Consider the following 21,888-nt stretch of genomic DNA (forward strand, 5'->3'; position numbering starts at 1 on the left):
AACCATCCCTCATATCTAAGAGACACAAAATGCTGGAGTAACTCAGCGGATCGGGCAGCATCTCTAGAGAGAAGGAATGGGTGATATCAGACATCAAACGTCTCGACCCGAAACGTCACCCATTCCTTGTCTCCAGAGATGCTGCCTGCCCCACTGAGTTACTCCAGCTTTTTGTTTCTATCGTTGGTATCGTATTTTGGTCCCACACCCCTTTATCTACCTGAAATGTGTTTAATTTCCAACATTCAGAACAGTTTTATCAATCTTTTTCAATTTGGTTGCACATGGAAACGTCCCATTTAAAACAAATTGAGAAAAATGTGCAAGATTAGGACAAAGACCCCCTTCATCAAATCCATGTGTCTGCAATGTGTTGTATTTGGTGGTATCGTAATGTGGATATTAAACGCGTAGCTTCTTATTGGCATTCAGTGACATCTCAGCCCCCCGCCCCTCCACTTCCACCCACTTGCTTCGTGTAGGTAGCAATTTATACCAACTCATGCAGTCCGCATTATGTGAGAAAAGCGTTTATGTCGAATTCCACCCCCTGTGCGGACTGCTACACCCTCCCGGGTTATTTTACCTTCGGATGAACTTTAAATTTGGCAGAATATAACAATTTGACCTTTCTGATAGAGATTGTTTCTGTTGAACCAGCTGCGAATTCTCGACTGTTCGGCTTTTTTAATTTTTTTAGTTTTAGAGATAAAGCACGGAAACAGGCCCTTCGGCCCACTGATTCCCTGCCGACCAGCGACCATCCCGTGCACAGACACCAGACCTGCACTCTGGGGACAGTTTACATTTTTTTCACCGAAGCCAATTAACCTACAAACCTGTACGTCTTTGAAGTGTGTGTGGAAACCAGAGCACCCGGAGAAAGCCCACGCGGTCACGGGAAGAACACAAAAACTCCCCACAGACAGCACCCGTATTCAGGATCGAACCCGGGTCCACCGCTGCTCCACTCAGAAGGCCACACGCGCTCTCTCCCACAGCATACGATGGGCGAAAATAAACAGTTTTTTTCTCCAGGGGCGAAATGGATCAACTATTGTGTAGGAAGGAACTGCAGATGCTGCTGATTTAATCCGAAGATAGACACAAAATGCGGGAGTAATTTAGCGGGACAGGCAGCATCTCTGGATAGAAGGAATGGGTGACGTCTCGGGTCGAGACCCTTTCTTCAGACTGAGAGTTTGATGCATGAAGTGTCTCGACTTGAAACGTCGCCCATTCCTTCTATCCAGAGATGCTGTCTGTCCCGCTGAGTTACTCCAGCATTTTGTATCTACATTTTGTATCAATTGTTAACATTTGAGGTTTGAAATTATAGTATTGGCATTATTTTCCAAAATAATCTTTTTTCATTTCGCCTTCTCTCGATGCCCCAAATGTTCTCTTGCTCTTACTGGCGTGTCCATTTGCAATGGCGTTCCACAGCAACGACAGCAGACCGCAAGGACACATGTCTAAGATACATACAAATACTTCCATTGTCGATATACAGCGTGCATTGGAAAGCAGTAAAGGGCACGTTTAAAAGTCTAGACGTGCACGTACGACAGAAATATAAATAGCAAAGATTCACAGAGCTTAGCGACTGAATTCCAGATACGCCGTATCTCTCAAAATGACCTTGCTCAAATAGTGTCTGATTGCAAGATTCTGTTCCATTCCTTTCTCCATAAAGAACGCACACAATCTAGACTGACGTGGCAGTTTTTTTTAAGTTCCCATTTTGCAAAATCTGCCCTTTTGTTGAAACGTCTTGTCTCTTTTCTTGTCCACGTTGAAGATATCTAATACCGTCTGAACACCAACGTCACCAAAAACAGATTAACTGGTCGCTTATCTTCCACCAGTATCACCACAAACTGTTGAACTAGTCGGCTGTCTGATTCAACATCGTTAAACCAGATTAACTGGTCGTATATTTTACCGCAGTAGACAAAAACAGCCTCCCTTTGAAGAGGCATAGACAAAAACAGCCTCCTTTGAAAACAAAGGTGATCAAGGGGCAGAGGGGAAGCAACTCGTTTTTATTTCAACTATTCTCAGAGAAATTCACGACATGTAGACTCAATTCTGGTATTTTAAAACAAAATTAGAACCACGTTATGTCAAAATGGAGAGGTCAACTAGATTAACGGGTACATTTCGGGATTAAACGTGGTTATTTAAGAAACAGAAATTTGGAAGCATGGGTATCTCGTGGGTACAACATCAATATGCTGTAAGGAATGGATTTGATTAATCGTATTATGCACAAGTAAACATTTTGCACATAACATGATTATTCTAGATCGCAACACGCCTGGATTTAATGCTAAAAATAGACTTTGGAAAGGAATATGTAGAGCATTTTAAAAACCAATGCATAACCTTTTGAGAAAGACATTGAAAACATTCTATTATCATAAAAGGAGAGAGCCTGAAAACCACGTCCGTGAATTATGTTCCAGTTGAAATAATACATTCTTGTACCCTGTCAAGATATGTATAAGTAGAGTCTTCCCCAGATATGATACGTATTCAATTACTGAATGAAGAAGGACTTGCACAGAAGCAGGTTTTCAGTGTGCAAGAAAGAATTGGGGTTGGGGATCTGCTCTGGCAAATGCGTGGATAGGTGTAGGTTGCATAATGATGTCAGATGTGGTTCAGAGCAGAAATGCCTGCAGAAAGGTAATGGCCGCGCAGAAAGGTAATGGCGGCGTCATCCAAAGTAGCAATGGTAAATATTTTATTTTCATATTTCATATATCGTCAAACACATCTCAGATCGTACAATCTGAGAGGAAACTGGAAAAAAAACCCATTAAAATTGCTTTGGTTGTAGGCCAAACGAGAGGAATATGCTGGCATCATGTTGGGAGATGAGTGAAACTAAACACTATCAGGGCCTTTGTAAAGGTCCGAGATAATAACCATTGATTCAACAATGTTTTACGTATAGAATTTGAAATGATCAGCCATGATCACATTGAATGGTGGTGCTGGCTCGAAGGGCCGAATGGCCTTCTGCACCTATTGTCTATTGAAAGGTGAATAGCATTGGAGATAAAATCATAAATGTATTGTCTGAACACGCTTTAGCCCAGAACTTTGAAGGTAATGGATAATATACGTACCAACAAACAGACATTAGAAAGATTAGGATTAACACTTTTTAATTTTCAAAACGAAGGGCGGTGAAATGGGAGTAGGGAGTGGAAAAGATGATTTTAGATCATGTTTTGAGGACAATGGAACTAGAAAGATAATATTCTGTTGGATTTACCGTGAATACAATTTGGCGTTAATCCTGGAGGTTGATTGGATATGCAGGAGTCTCCAAAGGTAATGTTAGAATGATATCCTTCAAACTACCAGTAGTAGGGTCTTGTCAGAACTCATTGACGTGAGATGCAATGCCAATACTGGCATTATGTGCCACCATCATGCAGAAAGTCGCTCCAAAAGACATCAGACGTGTACCTAGTGATGTATGGTATACTGTGGATACCCAATATGATTCATGTGTAAAATGATACAACGTGCTGGAGTAACTCAACGCGTTAGACAGCATCTCTGGAGAACATGGCTAAGTGACGTTTCGGGTCGGGACCCTTCTTCAGACTGATTGTAGTTGACTGAAGGTGGGGGGCGGGGGGGGGCGGTGGGGAGCAGGAAGAGAGGGGGGGCCAGGACAAAGTCGAGCCGACCCGAAACGTCACCCATCCTTTTCCACCCGAGATGCTGCCTTACTGCGGCACTTTGTGTCTATCTTCTGGCAAGTGATAGGTGGATATACTGAGGGAGGTTTAATTCACATATATACATAATTATAGGTATTCATATATATTTGTACATAGGTAATTCATATATATTTCAATTGTACCTCAGATATACATAGTAAAATATATATCAGATAAATTCAGATAGATTGGAATAAGAAATAATCCAAAAAGGGTTAAGTTTATAGGTTTGGGAATCGACTGTCAACTGGACGATCGTTGCACCATTGGCTTCCATTGATGTTAGATGGATCATTTGTTCTTAAGTCAGATTTTTTAAACCATAGAAACGGAATTTGCAAATACATACAAGATAATTTTCTTTGATCGTTTCCTTACAAAACCGAATCGTCAGCAAAGAATTATCGCACGATTCAACAATGCAATTGATTGAAAATCGTTTCGTTTCATGCATGTTATTTCGAGCCGGCACTTCTGACGTCCGAGTTATCCTAGTTTGGGGTGGGGTAATAATCTAAAAGAGCAACCGAAAGGTTTGCAGATATCAATTCAAGTCTATTTGCAGGCGCATTTAATTATTAACACATATATTCTTCGTCTACCATGCACGAACAGAACTCTTGGGTATCATAAGCAAAATCGAGACCGATTGTCTGAAAAAATGTATTTTAAAACTAGGTCATTTTTAACTTCAAACAATCCAATGTTAACCGTGCGGTCACTCGTCCTATTTCTTCCACAGCCATTTCACAATGCTACCGGAGCAATTGCGGCTTTGAAACGAGAAGGGTCGGTATCACCAATAGTTGTTTATTAGGGAAATTATTAGTTTAAATCGAGTTTGCACCGACAGTTGGTAGCTAACGGTATGAGTAAAAAACACACACACACACTGCGGCTAAGAACCCGGCCATTGTTCGCTGTGGTGGAATTCGCCCTGCTAAGCGGTTTCCTTTGAAGGCAGTGAAAAAGACTGCATAGCCAGCAAAGGAAACCATTGCTAGAAATATCCCCTCATTAATATTGATAATCAGGTGAAACACATCGATGTGCCGTAAGTTACGAGGCGGCAGGCAGCCCGTCCGATGTAAAAAGCATTTTTGATATTTCAGAGTCACAATTGCAGACGGACACGTTCAGACCGAAATATGGCGGACAGCCGTCCAACACATTCCTTTCGTGAGCAACAGGGACGTCCAAGTTCCTTCAGGCATTGGCATGCAATACAAAGAGGGCCGCATCTGTACACGACTAAGATTGACTGGGCGATGTCACAACTGGGGCGCATTCGACCGATATATCGGGTTATGATAATCGATTAGGTGGGTCGCGGATTGAAGGGAATCTGCGACCTCAGACTTGGACTGATAGATTCAGCAGGCAAGGGACCCTTCATGAAGCTGTGGGGAGAAGGGCACTCGCGAAAGATTGTGGGGACGGCGGGTTGCAACGGGAATGGTGAACGGATTCGTGGAATAATGATGCAAGACATTACAATATCTAAATTGCGGGTCAGGCAGCATCTCTGGAGAGAAGGAATAGGTGATGTTTCGGGTCGATACCCTTCTTCAGACCCGAAACGTCACCTATTCCTTGTCTCCACATATGCTGCCTGACCCGCTGAGCTACTCCGGCTTTTTGTGTCGATCTTAGGTGTAAACTAGCAACTGCAGTTCCATCCTACGCACATCTAAATTGTGAGCTGGACATTGCAGCTTGGATGAATGTCCCGCCAACATGGGGGAGCAACATTGGTGGTGACAGGGAGCAAGTTGCTAGTTTCCTCGCCTGGGGCGCGGGTGAAGGGGGAGAATGGTGTGCGTACATCGCGGCCACCGGCGAGGAAACTTGCACTGAATGACTTGGTGATGGTGGACAAGGTCGGAGGCATATCCTGGAGCTCGCCATGCAGAGGCACAAACAGCTGGAGTAACTCAGGCAGCATCTCTGGAGTGAAGGAATGGGTGACATTTCGGGTGGAGACCTTTCTTCAGACTGGTTAGGGATAAGGGAAACGATATATATATATATATAGGATGATGTAGAGAGATCAAGGACAATGAAGGAAAGATATGCAAAAATGTAACGATGATAAAAGAAACAGGCCATTGTTAGTTGTTTGTTGGGTGGAACCGAGAAGCTGATGCGACTTGGGTGGGGGAGGGATATAGAGAGAGGGACTGCCGGGAAATCAATATTCATACCGCTGGGCTGTAAGCATGCAGGGGTGTGAAAGGTGAAATGGTGGACTGGATGGCGTCGAAAGAGACGTTGGAAACATATCTTCAGGGTGCTGAGCGAACGGGAAACGCCGCCTCAACGCCTCGGTGTGGTGAATGACTGACCAACGGCGTCCCAGCGCCGACACGGGAATGCAAGGCTTCATTTTACCGCCCGTTTTCCATATATTCACGTCGAGAAGACCTTCGCTTGGCTTGTGTTTGGCTCCGCGGCAGCAAATGGTGCCATGGACAGAGTCACGCAATTGCCCGAGAACCAGTTTAGTGCGCGTTTGTGGCTTTTATTCGACGTCCCTTTCCCATTCGAAAAAAAAAGACACACCCTACAGGGATTGCCAGTACTGACAACATACTTACACCAGACCCACTCAGCAGCATTCGCGAGGAAAGGGACTTTAAAGAGAGGAAAGGAACTGCACGGGCGTGTAAGGGCGGCAGAGGGAGAGCTGTTCGCTTGCAGCGCCAGAGACTCGAGTTCGATCCTGACCGCGGGTGCTGTCTGTACGGAGTTTACACTGTACTGCGTGGGTTTTCTCCGGGTTCTCCGGTTTTCAACCCACATCCAGAAAATTGTAGATAAAACGTGCGGGTCTTGTAAGTTAATTGGCTTCTGTACATTGACCCTAGTGAGTGGACTAGAACCGGTGTGCGGGCGATCGATGGTCGGCGTGGACACTGTGGGCCGAAGGGCCTGTTTCCACGCTGTATCTCTAAACTAAACTAAACTGCAGATGCCGGTTTACCAAACAAAACCAAAAAAAATCACGCACACAAAGTGCTGGAATAACTCAACGGATCAGGCATCAGGCTGAAGAAGGGTCTCGACCCGAACGTCTCCGATCCATATCCTGCAGAGATGCTGCCTGATCCGATGGGTTGCTCCAGCACTTTGTGCTTCTTTTTTTTTGGAAAGAGACTTTATAAATATGAACCGTCGGCGACTAATTCCAAACGGGGATCGTTTACTTGTGCGATCCTTAACCTGCGAGTGGGGACAGGTGGTGTCTTTACGGGTGTTGGAAGATGGCACCAATGCCAGGGATCTGGAAAACGTTCTTCCCACAATCGACACAGATTAGCTGAACCACCCATCTGCGGTGAAACTGAGATGCACTATCCGAAGGGAAGGCAGAATTTGACCAATGCAAAGCGCCCTGGGGATCAGGGATATCACACGCGGCGTGAACATTAAATTACTACTTCGAGAACCAAATTGACCATATAGTAAATGCCGGTTAAAAAACAGCACAAGTGTTTCCACAGTGTCGCTCGCCTGCATTGCGTTCTATTTGAATCTCGGACTTTAGACTACATTTGGCCAATTTCATGATTTTGAATATTAAAACATGGGGTATTTCTACGGCGTTAATGGAAATCTAAACTGGCGGCTGCAGTGATTGAACTGAAGCCACGAAGCCACGAAGGTGGTTCAACAAGTAAATCGCATTTTCCGTGAAAAAGTAATTTCGGGAACAATTTTCAAAAGTGTATGGAACATAAAACACTGTCGTGGCTCACGATTAGCGCACTTGACCCGTGTATGGAGAGCAATGTAAGAACATAAAGAGCTTTAGAAACCATGAAATTACATTCCCACTATTAAAAAAATCCCGCACTCGTCGTTTGTTTTTACGCCCAAGAATTGGTCAGGGCACACGTCTACAGCGAAACATAAACTCCATTCAGCAATACACGGTGTAAATATTCTTACCAATTCACTTGAAAGATGACCTCATGAAAGATGTATGTGTGCCTTGTGATACATGGTCTGATCTCAGTGTGTGTTACTCATAGGTTGCTGGGAATGTGGGTTCTATTACCCGAACCGCGGTGGGGCCCCTGATTCATGTTTACTGGTTGATTCTTCGTGTTTACCTTTACGGAGTAGTGGCGGTAATATTTGTACTGAAGCAATTTTCGCACAAGCAAGTTTCCTGCTTCAAGAGGCAGTGGCGATGAAACGGAGTGGGTATCTACTGGGATACTGGGTGATATTGTTCTTGCCAGCTGTGTTCTTTGACATTGTCTGGGTGAACATATTGAACTCAAGCAAGATTCCAGGCGGATTTCTTTGAGCACTACTGTACTTAGATGACTGGAGATTATTGGTGCAAAAACCTAGTCTGAAGAAGGGCGTCGACTGGAAACGTCACCTGTACATGTTCTCCACGGAAGAAAGACACAAGATGCTGGAATATCTCAGCGGGACAGGCAGCATCTGTGGAGAAAATGAATAGATGACGTTACCCTTCTTCAGACCCGTCTGTGAAGCCAGACAATGAAAGCAAAACAGTCTGAAGAAGGCCATCGACCTGAAAAGTCACTATTTTCCATTAACGCTCAATCTACATCAGTACATGGCCCCGACCTGAAACGTCACCTATCCATTTTCTCCAGAGATGCTGCCTGATCCGCTGAGTTGTTCCAGCATTTTGTGCCTGTCTTCGGTGTAAAGCAGCATCTGCAGTTCCTTCCTACCCATGTTCTCCACAGATGTTGCCTGGCTCGCTGTGTTACCCCAGTGTCTTTTTTCAAAAACTGGTATAAAAGATCCCGGAAAGTAGGAGTTGTAAATTGTTCTATAGTTTGGATGAGTTAAATGCAGATGTGTGTAGAGTCCATCATTGCCCAGCGTGCTGGGTACACGGATTTCAATTTACCCTGCGTCCAGTGGATCAGTGGGGCTGCGGTTTTACTGTCAGAAGTCCAATCCAAAATCTCCAAGCACAGGTGCTGGATGTAATGCTGAGGAAGACGGGACGGGAAAGTCTGCGCCATAAGACACGTGCACCATACGCTGTTTCGGTGCCCTATTACCAAATGTTTATCTGGTTGTCGAAAGGAGGATCGATCATGGTAGATTATTTGTGAAGGTCCACGACCTTTCATCAGAACTGAGGCCTTGCGAGTGTTTCCAACAGTCTTTGACTGTCAGATTTCCAGCACCCGCGGTATATTTTGAGAGTGTAGATCATTTCAATTGACCTGTGAATGGTAACATCCGAGTTTCTGACTACCTGGTCTATGGAGCTCATGTGCACATATCAACCGGCTGAAGATAGGTCTTCGTGATTAACCGCCGATGAAAAACATTCATGGCAATAGAACTTTGCATGCCCAAGATACACAAAATTCAAACGGCACAAACTTGAAATTAAGGCATATGTTGTAGATTTTGTACGATTCATTGCCGCATGCGGCGGAGGCCGTCATTGGGGATTTTCAAGGCGCAGATTGACAGATTCTTGATCTTTAAGGGTGTCCGGGGTTATGGGGAGAAGGCAGGGGTTGCGAAGGATAGATCAGCCACGATTGAATGGGGGAGAAGACGTGAAACGCCAAATAGCCTGATTCAGCTTCTACAACTCATAACGTTATGAACTCATAACTGTAATTATGGTGTCTGCACTCTGTCAGAGTTTCGTGGTCATGCGGGTCCTCTGGTTTGGATTTGTGTTCAGCCGCTGGAACTTTTATTTGCTTAATTTTGTTCACGGATTGGTTCAGTTTTCGGTAAAGTAACCCCGATATTAACATCCCCAGCCAACAATGGGCCGTTATGGACTTCATCCTTCCCGAGGACATCTGTTGCCGGCCCTGTATGATTCTGGCCTTCCCTATCTTTCAGTCTGAAGAAGGGTTCCGACCCGATATGTCACCTATTCATTCTTTCGCCCGAGATGCTGTCTGACCCGCCGTTACTCCAGCATTTTGTGCGTATCTTCGGTATATACCCAGTATCTGCAGTTCCTTCCTCACACACCCTGTCTCCAGACTGAAGTTTCAAGACCACATATATCTTCCATCTGCGTGATATGGGAAGCCCCGCGCCTCTGCCAAGGAAACATCTAAGAACCGAGGATATAGACACACGTTGGCGAGCCAGACAGAGGAACGCCAAAGCGCCTCTAGTTACATATCGCTGGACTACAATATGTTAGCACGACAAATCTCCGGTGCGAATCAAGTAGGAGCCATCTTGCTAATAATTGGTGGTGACAAAACAGGTCCACATCCATTGCTTCAGGGGGCAGTTATCACCAAGATACTGGAGAACTCCATGACAGACTCCCTCCGATGCGGACTTGCCCTTTCCGCCTCACACTGAATTAATTCAAATGCCTTCGAATATCAGAGTTTTCTCTCACGCTGGTTACTTGTTAGGACATCTAACCAACATTTCTTCGGTTGAAGGAGACCATCCAAACGTATCCACGGTGAAAAGGGTAATATCGTATTATGTACAAATGGCCGCCTCTTTCTTCCCATACTGCAGAAGTCTTTCAATTATTATTTTTTAACTCTTCTTTTTTATTTTGGAGATGGCGCCTGGATTTTATCGCACACATCAGTTCCGAAAGCTGTTCCGTCACCACGGATTGCCGCGTTCTCCAGCAGCAGTCTAGTGACAATGATCTCGATTGCATCGTGTATCATGGTATTTTAAAATTAACACTAAAACCAAATGCTTACTTCGGGAACTTTTAAAAAAAACCTAGCCAACCCCCTTCTACTAGATTTGTATTTATTCTGCATGATTGTAATGTATTTTTTTTCATGATCGGTGAGATAAACGACTACCATGCGTAAGATTAAGGTAATCATGATTGTATTTGCAGATTGACCTGCGAGGTCGGCGAAGAGTTATAATCACTTTGATGGCTTACTCTGTGAAGAAGGGTTTCTGGGTCAGATGTCTGAACAGTGATGATACTTAGATGTGCAGTTATTTCACTCAAGTCAGAGGATGTTGGCTCCTTGACTATTTTAATCTGCACCATTTGTCAATGTGACACAAATAAAACTGTGGTTTCCGTGAAACGACGCCAGCTGGTAACCACAGTCACCCATAGAATAAAATCTTGCTCTAAGATGTGCAGTAAAATTTCAAAGGCGGCTCCAGAGATTCATTATTTTACTCACTGAGAAACAGTACCAGAGTCCTCGGGGAGAGTAACTTCACAATGACTGCATATTAATTTTACAATGAGCATCACAAATTAGCAATATGACTCATTTGTTTCTTAGAATTTCTATTCACCGTTCAGCTGGTAGTAATAAACGCCAGGTCAAAAATGGCGTGCCTTGGGTACAAAACAGAATATCAACATTCTTCCATTATATTACTAACCGTCGCACTATTGCAGCAGTGAATTAAAGGCGTTTTCACATATTTACATTCAAGCACAAAAAAAATACAATTTTATAATAGCAGCACAAGCCCATCAGCCTTGGAAATATCAAACAGACAGGAAATACAAGGCATCTGCACATTTAAATAGCACACGTATTATCACAAATATTAGTCATAATAGATCATTAAAAAATGAAATAATGTATCAAACATTTTTAATATGGTTTTAGTCAGATCATAAGATCATGAGTCAGATCATAGAGTTTTGCTTAAAAAAAATCCAAATTTAAGAAAGCAAGTTCTAGAGTGTTCTTTACTGCCAGTTAATCCAGTCTGGCTTTAGAAACATATTTACTTCTACATATTAAATGTGCCTATTTATAAATACATTTTCATACATATAAGCTGTTCAGTTTAAAGAATGACGATTTGGGATAAAGAGTGCATTCACTCGAAAGATCTCTACATGAATTCCAGGACTGAGTTAAGTCTCCTTCAAACAGTTACATATTCCTTGAATGTAACTGTGAGGCAATTCGCTGTGACATCTGTGATGATCAGATTTCCCAGGTAAGGTTTCAGTCCAGTCCAGGGATATTGTTGCTCTCCCTTCGCTACTTCTTCTTTCTCCTCGACTTCCACTGGTTGTGCTGTTGCTTTCTGAGGCTCCGGCCTGGATTTGACACAGCTCAGGTCGATTGGTTGTTCGGGATTTGAGTCAAAAATTCCATCCATTCCCAGATTTCGATAACCATCGACTGCCTCTGTCTCGATCAGGTCCTCTTGCTCCAGCTGGACCGCACTGCCTGGGACACTGATACTTCTGCATGTCATTGGTTTTTTGGCCTCACTGTCCACAATGGGTTCCGACAGATAGCGCTTTCTGGAATGGGGCAAATTGGAGTACAGCCCATCCCTGCTGGAGTCTTCTGAATCACAGGACCATCGCATTGTATTTGGTTTTTCACATTGCCTCTGGTCCATGGGGTACTGATCCTTTGGACTTCTCAACTCTTTCCTATTAGCTGCCTCATCTCTTACTGTGCCAGCGACCTCCCTGTTCAAATTCTTATTTTGTGCCGAAACAGCTTTCTCTTTAACCACCACAGTTGTAACATGACCATCCTTTCCATCCTCTGCCTTTTTGTTTGCATTAACAGCCTTTATTACCTCTTGCCGCCCATTTTCGACTTTATTATCCTTGACCTTTTCTGTTCTCTCCTCGACCGCTGAACCTTTGCCATGACCGTTCTTGACTATCCATAACTCTCGTTCTCCAGCCTTGCTTGCCACTGATTCATTCCCTCCATCCCCACTCTTACTATGCTTATCTTTTGTCGACTGAATACCATTATCCATATACTTGCTCATTACTATTACGATCCTCCCATTTTTGTTTTTATTTCTCACTATCTTCATTCTACCATTCATGCCATTGTTTTTCACGCTTTCCTTGGCTATTTCTGGCCCATTTCCAGATTTCAATTCCATTTCCTTGATCACTGGCCTCTCCGAACCTACAACATGAGTGTGACTTCCACTCTTCATTAAACTGTGCAGTGCTTCCTGTTCATGAGTAGACTGATGTTGCTCCTGGTTTAATTCAGATTCACTCCTGTGGCAATCAGCTTGCTGATTGGGGTACATAATGTCTGGCTGATAGTGATGATGTTTCTTGCTGTTGAGTTGGTAATAATGTTTGGTGGCCTGGTGTTGGCGTTGTTCCTCCGTGTTACAGGGTTTGTACTGATGAAGCTTTTTACTGTTCAATTGATATTGACGTTTGATGGTCTGTTGCTGGGTGTCATTCTTTGATCGTTCATCTTCGACATAAGTATCCTGTAATTCTGAAGGGACATTTGAACGTCGAGCAAAAGCTGGTAGCTGAAAATTGAGAATGCACAGGTTAGTATTGTTTAGATCTTAATCTTCTGTAAATAAACTAGAATCAATGAATGATAAGGCAAGGTTATAACTTAGCTCTCTCTGCAGGCTCTTTCTAAGTTGAATGATATTTGCAATGTGACATTTGCATCTCTCTATCAAGACCGAAACCAATAACGGCATACTTTTCTGCCTTTCTAAAAATTCCACTTCTCCATTTGAGGCTCAAAGGAACAAACTTTTATTTCATTTTCAATCTATTCTGTAAGACTCTTAAGACAGGAACTGAATTATGCCATTCAGCCCATTGAGTCTACTCTGCCATTCAATCATGGCGGTTCTATTTTTCCCTCTCAACCAATTCTCCTACCTTCTTCCCATAACCTTTGATGCCCTTCCCAATCTAGAACCTATCAATCTCCACCTTAAAAGTACCCAATGTCTTGACCTCCACAGCCATCTGTGGCAATTAATTTCACAGATTCACCACCCTCTGACTAAAAAAAATATTTCTCATCTCCATTCTGAAGGTACATCTTTTTCCTTCTGAGACAGCGCTCTCTGGTTCCAGACTCTCCCATTACTGGGAACATCCTTTTCACGTCCACTCTACCTAGGCTTTTCATTATCTGGTAGGTTTCAATGAGATCCCCACCCACATCCTTCTGAACTCCAGCGAACACAGGCCCAGAGCCTTCCATACAAGGATAATACATGGGTAACTGTACTACTGGGTCCCGTTTGGTCAGTGCATTGAAGCACCTGGCCTCAACAAAATGAGTTACAAATTAATAATTTTCTGAGAATGTTTAACCATGGTTCAATCATGAGATCATATTTAAAATGCCCGTGGATGTATGAAGGTTTTGGTTACTTATTACAAATGTTGCTTTGGGCAGCAACAGTTCCTCTCCTACAACATCACTTTACAGTCCGTTAACTTTCATCTCAGGACGAAGAGTAGGAGACTCATGGGGTTACCACCATGTATAGGTTAGCTCTGCCACCCCTCCCATTCACACTATCTTGCTGTGGTATTTATCACCTAGTCTTTCATCATAGCTATATTTAATCCCAAATCGATGAGTCAGACTGCAGTTGTTTAACAATGAAGCTGATCGCCATCTTCTTAAGGACAGTTGAGGTATGTAATAAATGCTGGCCTTTGCTATCACAGGCACATTTCCTTAAATGAATTGATAAAAGTTGGATTTATATCTCATTACTTTCAGATGGATGTTCTCATATTAAACAATTACATTTTGTAAATTCAACACATTCTAAAATTACATAGAAATATGTACATAACCATATGATCCAAAACATTTACAACTTTACGAGCGAATCATTTTTGTGTCACTTCAAAATAATCTTATTACTAAAGAAATGAAAAACGAATTGAACTTACGCTCAAATTTACTACCTGTTTCTGAGATCCATTACATTATCAATAATATACTCCCATGAACTCCAATGTTATTTTGCAACATTACCGTGACAATGATTCATTTGATGATTCTCAGCATGTGTATTGTATGCCATGTAATATATTTAACAAACTGTACTCAGTGGGGCAATTCAGAAACAGGGTTGACTGCTTATCGAGCAATTTTCTAATCAAATTTGAACTAGATAGATAACATTACCTGAACCAGTAGGTGCTTGGGTTTAGGTCCTCGTTTACGATAACCCATTGACTGTTCTTGTCTTTCTCTGCAATCATTGAATAAAATCAAAGTGAGCATGATGATATTAAATATCTACAAACTTTATAATCAGTTTAAGAAGTAATCTTTATCCCCGCTTCTAAAAGATTGGATATCATTGTTGCATGCTCTACATTTATCCTGAGACACCATGATATGGTCAAAAATCTCTTCAACTAAAAGACAATCGTCTATGTCCTGTAACTATAAACAGTTTACATCTTCATCACCAACTAAACATCTGCACAACAAAAATATAATGCTATAACATATGTATCAGTGAGGTTTTGTATTTTCTTGGTGAATGTCTTGCCTAAATTTAAATGTGGGTGGATACAATCTTCTTTATTGAAGGAATAAATTCAAATAAAACAAGTGGCTGCACAAAAGACAATTTTGAAAACCCTTAGTGAGAGGACCTTCAGAATGAACATTGTTTCCAGTTACAATGTGAAATAATGGGAAGCAAATGGGTGTCACAAGAACCTGGAGATGCAGGAATTTTCAGCAAGACACAAAGTGCTGGGGGAACTCGTGTTCTGAAGAAGTCAGAAGGGGCCCAATTTCCGAAAGGTCACCTGCCCATTCCATCCCCAGATGCTGCGTGACCTATTGAGTTCCTCCAGCACTTTGTGTTTTGCTCAGCGTGGTGGAGGAACTGAAAATAAAGAGTTCAGTAACATTGATCTTTGAAGAGAGGTTCAAAAATTGGATCTAGTTTGACCGGGGGAAAATAATCGCATTTATTATGGTGCATACATATTCAAGATAACATACCACAAACAGCTATCAACATTTAGAGTAAGGGTGAATTTTATCGCGGTTAGGGTCCTTTAAAATGTGATTTTGAACACATTTGAACTCAGATCCATTCAAAGTGGAATTGGATTGATTCCATTCCCAACAGACAATAGCTTTGGGTTTGTGGAAGGAATCTGGTTTCATGGTCAGACTTAGGTCCTAAGATGATCTTAAGATGGAACTCCTAATCCTGGGCATCTTTTCTTAACTCAATCTCTCTCCAGACTAGGAATAGCAACTCACTTTATTCCATCCCTTTCATTCACAATTTTTACACTTTATTTCCAAATTAAATATTAATGATGTTCCTCGAAATTACCAGAAAATTGTTTAGTTAGGTGTGTTCACTTAGTGCGAATGGCAGTGTCTCAAGTATGCTACTGAACTATACACCAATGTGCCCAACCAAAAGGTGTTAAATTGATGCCTAAAGTATTGAATCAAATTTCTGACACATGTTATTCTGCTGAAATGACATGTGCATTTTCAGAAACATCTTTCACAACCGAAGGGAAGTTCCCGTACATGATCTTTTTGGCTCATTTTATCATTCACAACTATTTCTTGTGATTCTCATACTGTTCTTCAGATGAAACAGGCAAGTTGGATTCCCATTTTTCATGAAATGGATATGCAATTGGTCCATTTAATATTCATCAGTTATTTTTATAACTGTATTCTTGCTATATATGAATGTTTTGCTGCACATTACATCTCCAATAGTGTGACCCTCTGTCGGATTCTTAGTCACAGGGTTATATTCCTTGTAATGCAACCAAAGACTATTCCTTTTGTAAATGTTTCCAAGAAAATGTGAACATTTGGTTTATGGACCAAATATTGTGATATCACGGTGGTTATAAGCTCCTGTAACAATCAAATTCTGTAAAAGGCCAGTCATTGATTAATTAAGTTTAAGTAACTACCAATTTGTGACCGACTATAGTTGTAATGGCCGACCCAACCAATTTTGCTATGGTCTTTCTAATTACATCTAAAAGAAAAAATAATGAAGTCAGATTGGACTAAATGCAAGAACACGTTATTATTTTAAAAGTAACGCGTTGCTGACAGTCTCATTAATCCTAGCCTACTTATAAGCAACTTTCCGCCCCTCCCTCCCTCCCTGTAATACGCATCATGACTCCACTATTCACAGGGTTGCAGGCAGTTATGGCAACCCCGTGAGCCACTAACCACTCAGATCGATTAGCGCGTACCAAATTAAAGTGGACACGCAACACTGCGCGACCTTGGTATTTTTCAGGTTACAAGGACGATTACAAATCAGCGTTGCCCCTTTAAAATGACATTTGCCTGTCAGCTGGTACATTCGAGAGAAGTGCAGAAGAGCTTCTGAAACAGGAACATCGCAGATAGTCGTTAGAACGACGTTCTGTGATGTGACGGACTCGCTGCACTCGACACACTGAGGAGCTAAATGCACCATCTATCTTCGATCTGCAACATCGCACTGGCAGTTACATCACTATTTGGAGTACGGCTGAAAGCGATTTTTTCCACCTAAAAAAAAAACAAACTAACATTTATTCCTCCGATAACCATTAAGTGTTGTCAATGTACTGTTTAATTTGCTGGCGCATCTGAGCCTTCAGTAATAGCACGAAACATCTTTTCTTAAGGGGCTGTAATGCCATCTGCTGACAGTGGCTCCCGCTCTATGCTCTCCCCACTTTCAAGGGGTTATCCTAACTTGTTAGCTAATCTCTCAGATTTTCCAGCTGTTTTAGTCACATCTGCGTGGTTGGACTGAAACTGACCACATATAAGTCTCTGGGCCCTCTAATTCCAACAGCTATCGTTCTCAACTCTCCTTATTATTTGTTGCAGTTATAGTGATAGTTTTGCTCCCCCCCCCCCCTCCCTCCCCATCTCCCTCCCTCGTTTCTTTACCTGTGTTGGAAAGCCAGGAGCAGTCGAGGGTCGAGGATATTCTCCTCAGGTTCCCACGTGTTGTATCTGCAGAGAAGACACCAGCAGGTCAAGTTAAAAAAAAAACTCTCACAATTTCACAAGCCGAAAAATAAAGCGATCTATAGCTGTTATTCAAGCAATGTACAAGAGAGGCCATTTTCACTCCGTTCGTGCACTATCATATCTGTTTCACACTCCATTAAGACATTCCAGGACTCTCGTTGGCCATTTTTTGTTACATTGGTAATCGAGTAACAACTTACTGTTGGCATTTGTCAGAAGGGGAAATGATTGAGGTCCACCAAATTCTTCCACTACCCACCCCACCCACCAACCCACCCGTACTTTATCTATTTTTTTTAAAAACATGCAAAATGGAACTCACTTGGGAGACCATCCCCTCCATTTCACCAGGTATTCGACTCTACCCTGCAGAGAAATAAATACAGCGTTCGTCACAGGGGAAAGGAAAAGACAGCCGTGTAATTGATCAATAACGTGGCGGAATTAGTGGAGAGGTAAAGTGGAGCGGGTCGCGTTTACCTTCCTGATGCGCTTTTTCTCGATGCTCTCCACGGCGAATACGTGCTCTCCCGCGGCTGGCAACTCCATGTCGATGCTAGGAGCTGGACGAACGCCGCTTGACCTTCCCCGGGTTGGAGATCGCTCTCCCACCGCCTTGTCGTTTGCCTCCCGCTTTACTTTCCTTGCTTTTGCTTTTGGCTCGGGTTTTTTTTAAAACTGAGCGGGGCTCTTTTTCCTCCCCCCCCACCTTCTCCTCCCTAGTCCTTTCGGATCCCGACTCGCAGTCGGGAGATCTCTATGCTCTGTCGCTCTCCCTCTCTCTCTCCCTCTCCCTCTCTCTGCAGCAGAGACGGCAACGCGGAAAAAAAACGCAGCAACACAACGCTGTGGCGTCAGGAGCTTGGGCTGTCAATCAGCGCGGCCCCGCCCGGGGTCCGAGAATCTAAGTACAGCACCAAATACGGGCAAGACGCAGCCTTGTATGGTAATAGCGGAAAGATAATTTATTTTCCCCCTAAATCGAGGAGTAACGACACGAAAATAAACATCAGAAGATAGCACTTTGCTTCCCCCCGCGCCCCTTTCTCTTCCAATTGTGTCTATTCCATCGCATCTAAACAATGTAATTCCCCGGGTTCGCAGTTTTGTTTCACGGCGAGGTGCAAATGTCTTTCGTGTCCTCTTCTAATTGGCTCTGCATCGAGCTAGCAATGTCTTGCGTTCTTGGAGAAACCTGCTGGGGTTTTTTTTTTGGCATGCATCTCAGCACGTCACTGCTTTATTACATTTCATCTGCCAACAGATAACTGACAGTGATTCAGATTTCCATGATCGTGCGCATAATTTGCAAAGTATGCATTACCGTTAGGCAGCTCTGCTCCCGCCCTCCTCACCCCCCACCCCCCAATCCCTCCACACTGAGCACAGGCGTTGCAAGATCATGGCAACATCATGTTGGGCCAATGATCATCCGCCGACCTGTAGTGTTACATAATGGAGCCTTCGAAACCAGTTTGCAACAAGCCTGCTCAAAGCGCAACCCTGTCTCCTTCTGGTCGGGGAATGCCAATTTCCATGTGTAACTCAGACAGAACCAACAGCTCAAAATAGTATAGCTTCCAAAACACAATACTGCGATGACACGTTTCATTTATGCCCGAGAGCTTATATTGCACCTAACGTGGGCAACGTGTAGAATTGGCCATCACCCTGCTTCGATTATTTAAGCAACCACCCTACAAACGGGTCGCAAAAGGGTAACACAAGCCTGCTGTGGAATTAATTTGGAAGGCAACTGAGAATGACGCAACTTCCAAAATGCCCATTCCTCCAAGTATCGGATTTTTTCAAACCCATAGCTAAAGGGTGGGAGAGGAGGGGGGAGGGGGGGGGAGAAGCATCGATACAATTAGAAATTAGAATTTTTCAAACACAACGCCTGGAGGTGACATCCCAGTCAATGAAAAGGCTCGGCATATCCCATCCCCCTCACCACGGCTCTCCACTCAAGTTAATCAACGCTCAAAGTTCTTCTGACACAGGATGCCCATATTAGGATATTGGTCACGGACGACATGTACAACCACTGTTGCATTTGCAGGACATGCTTGACGATTCCATATACTTGATCAAAACAATGAATGAAACAATGAACCACAATATTTGAACATCTATAACAGAGAGGTCATAATCCTTTATTTCTGGAGTCCGCATCTAAGCCGAGAATGGTGCTTTCCCAGCAATAGATTCTTGTACTTGGAAGAAAATATCGAGGCTGTGTGAGTGGCAGTGATCAGCTCAGTTGACACGTGGATATTTGGCTCCGAGCAGGTTGAACTGTGTGATTGTCATGGTATTTACCTCAGAAATGCTGAGTCCACGTCGTGCAATGCTTTCTTTGACACTGCACATCATTTGATATCATTGGTACTTCACGTGAATAGTCAGAAAGCCCAGGCGGCCCCTTTACTGTAATAACAGCCAGGCTTCTTGTGGGTTATTACTGTTGGCCTTCGGGGGATGTGTGGAGTCATTAATCTAAGAGCTTTGCAGCCAAAATGTTAACTTTGAATACATTTTTTTTTTAAACGAATAAAATGTAAAAATCCCCAAATATATCCAGTGCAAGCATGTTACTATTAATGAACAGCAACTCTTGCCATCTGAAGACTGCAGAGGCCCAGAAATGCACCATAGATATAAATCGTTTTATCACTGATAATAGCTATTTCCATTAAAAAATAAATGGGTTAAATGATATTAATAATATTTTACATTTCTCTGTTTTGCACAAAGAACTGAGCAAGAGCATTCTGCATTATAGTCACAGGGCAATTTAGTCTGCTGAATCTATTCTGAATTACTCAGCATGTCAAGCTTGGCAGAGGTGTTGTAAATATAGACTGACTATTCATAAATAAATGTAGACTCATTCCAAAACACAGCCCTGTTCTGCTTATGGCATTTATTTGATGTAGGTAAATAGCTGTTTGGTGTAAATATAATCCGTCCTCAGTCATTTTTACATTCTTAGAAACAATGATAGAATTGTTTGTCTGTAGAACTCTGGCAATTGAACAACCTTGGTTTAGATATGTTTACCTATATCTTAGTACCCTATTACCTATATCTTGACAATAGAAGAGAAGGAACAAGAATATTACTGATTTTTAGCATTAATATACAATACATATATTAGCTGTTGTAGCATTATAAACCACTATTGAATTGGTATGTTTCCGATTCATAAACAAGGATTCATTTCAGAATATTTACATTCAACATGTTTAATGTAGAAATATTCATATTGAGAGTTAATCTAAAACAACATTACGATTAGAGCTGACTTTATTTGTTCACATTTGAGATATGCCTTTCAGCAATTTCTCTTAAGCTTCAACACAATGGATTAGAGCATATTAAATAACTAGTGACTTCAGGAACCAACACATGATCAAGTAGGAAAGAAAACTGCAGATGCTGGTTTAAATCGAAGGTAGACACAAAATGCTGGAGTAACTCAGTGGGTCAGGCAGCACCTCTGGAGAGAAGGAATGGGTGACATTTCAGGTCGAGACCCTCCTTCAGTCTTCTGAAGAAGGGTCTCGACCCAAAACGTCACCCATTCCTTCTCTCCAGAGATGCTGCCTGACCCGCTGAGTTACTCCAACATTTTGTGTCTACCAACACATGATCAACATTGGTTTGCTATATTGGAATTAGTCAAACAGAAATATTATCCACACCATTTAAAATCAATACATTTATAACTGCCCAAAACAAGTGTGCATAATTTCAATTTAGGTATGTGCATTTCAAACATGTCCATTATGCTAAGATAATATAGATCCAAGGTTGCAAAATCTTCCACATTAGAAAATAGGTGCAGGAGGAGGCCATTTGACCCTTCGAGCCAGCACCGCCATTCATTGTGATCATGGCTGATCATCCACAATCAGTAACCCGTGCCTGCCTTCTGCCATTACACCTTTTGGACCATCTCTTCCTGACCAACTGCAAATGTCATAATGCATGTTAGGTACTGCAACTCTTTCATGTGGATACAATGCACACTTATGTAATTAACAAACAACCCTGCCTTGGCTTTTTTTGTGTGTTAAAATCCATTAACTCATAAGGAAGCCGAGCATATTAGTTTCTTAATTTGTGCAAAAAAAAATTATTGAGCCATTATTTATATCACCTAAAATTGATGCTAAAAAGTTAATTTATTCTGTATGAATTCATACTCATAGACATCTGGTTACTCTCTAATAGGTGGCCAGTGGATAAGGACAAATATAGAATATTCAAACAGAGGCACATACCAATCGAACTCAGTAATGCAGGATGATGATAAACCTTTTCTACTGGACCTTAATTAGATATTTTAGAATTTACAATCTACTCATTTTTGATTG

At 42.4% G+C, this 21,888-nt stretch overlaps 1 protein-coding gene across 1 annotated transcript; it reads right to left on the reverse strand.

Annotated features, from left to right (window-relative positions):
• Positions 1 to 10,884: 10,884 nt before the first annotated feature.
• Positions 10,885 to 18,772, reverse strand: LOC144591009 (E3 SUMO-protein ligase CBX4-like). The gene is made up of 5 exons (XM_078395357.1): positions 17,987 to 18,772; positions 17,829 to 17,872; positions 17,423 to 17,488; positions 14,648 to 14,714; positions 10,885 to 13,001 (listed from the first exon to the last, which is right to left on the reverse strand). Exons 1-5 carry the CDS (start codon positions 18,053 to 18,055, stop codon positions 11,613 to 11,615), a joined length of 1,635 nt encoding a protein of 544 aa, XP_078251483.1. The 5' UTR covers positions 18,056 to 18,772; the 3' UTR covers positions 10,885 to 11,612.
• Positions 18,773 to 21,888: the final 3,116 nt, after the last annotated feature.

This window comes from Rhinoraja longicauda, unplaced genomic scaffold (assembly GCF_053455715.1).
Source record: "Rhinoraja longicauda isolate Sanriku21f unplaced genomic scaffold, sRhiLon1.1 Scf000474, whole genome shotgun sequence".
Taxonomy (NCBI): Eukaryota; Metazoa; Chordata; class Chondrichthyes; order Rajiformes; family Arhynchobatidae; genus Rhinoraja; species Rhinoraja longicauda.

Bases quoted from the DNA above. Each gene is read 5' to 3' on its own strand.
- LOC144591009 (XM_078395357.1), bottom strand. From the start codon at position 18,055: ATGGAGTTGCCAGCCGCGGGAGAGCACGTATTCGCCGTGGAGAGCATC. The intron at 14,715-17,422 runs GTAAAGAAACGA...CAATGATTGCAG, and splicing joins CTCCTGGCTTTCCAACACAG to AGAAAGACAAGAACAGTCAA. The intron at 13,002-14,647 runs GTAATGTTATCT...CTCAATTTTCAG, and splicing joins CCAAGCACCTACTGGTTCAG to CTACCAGCTTTTGCTCGACG.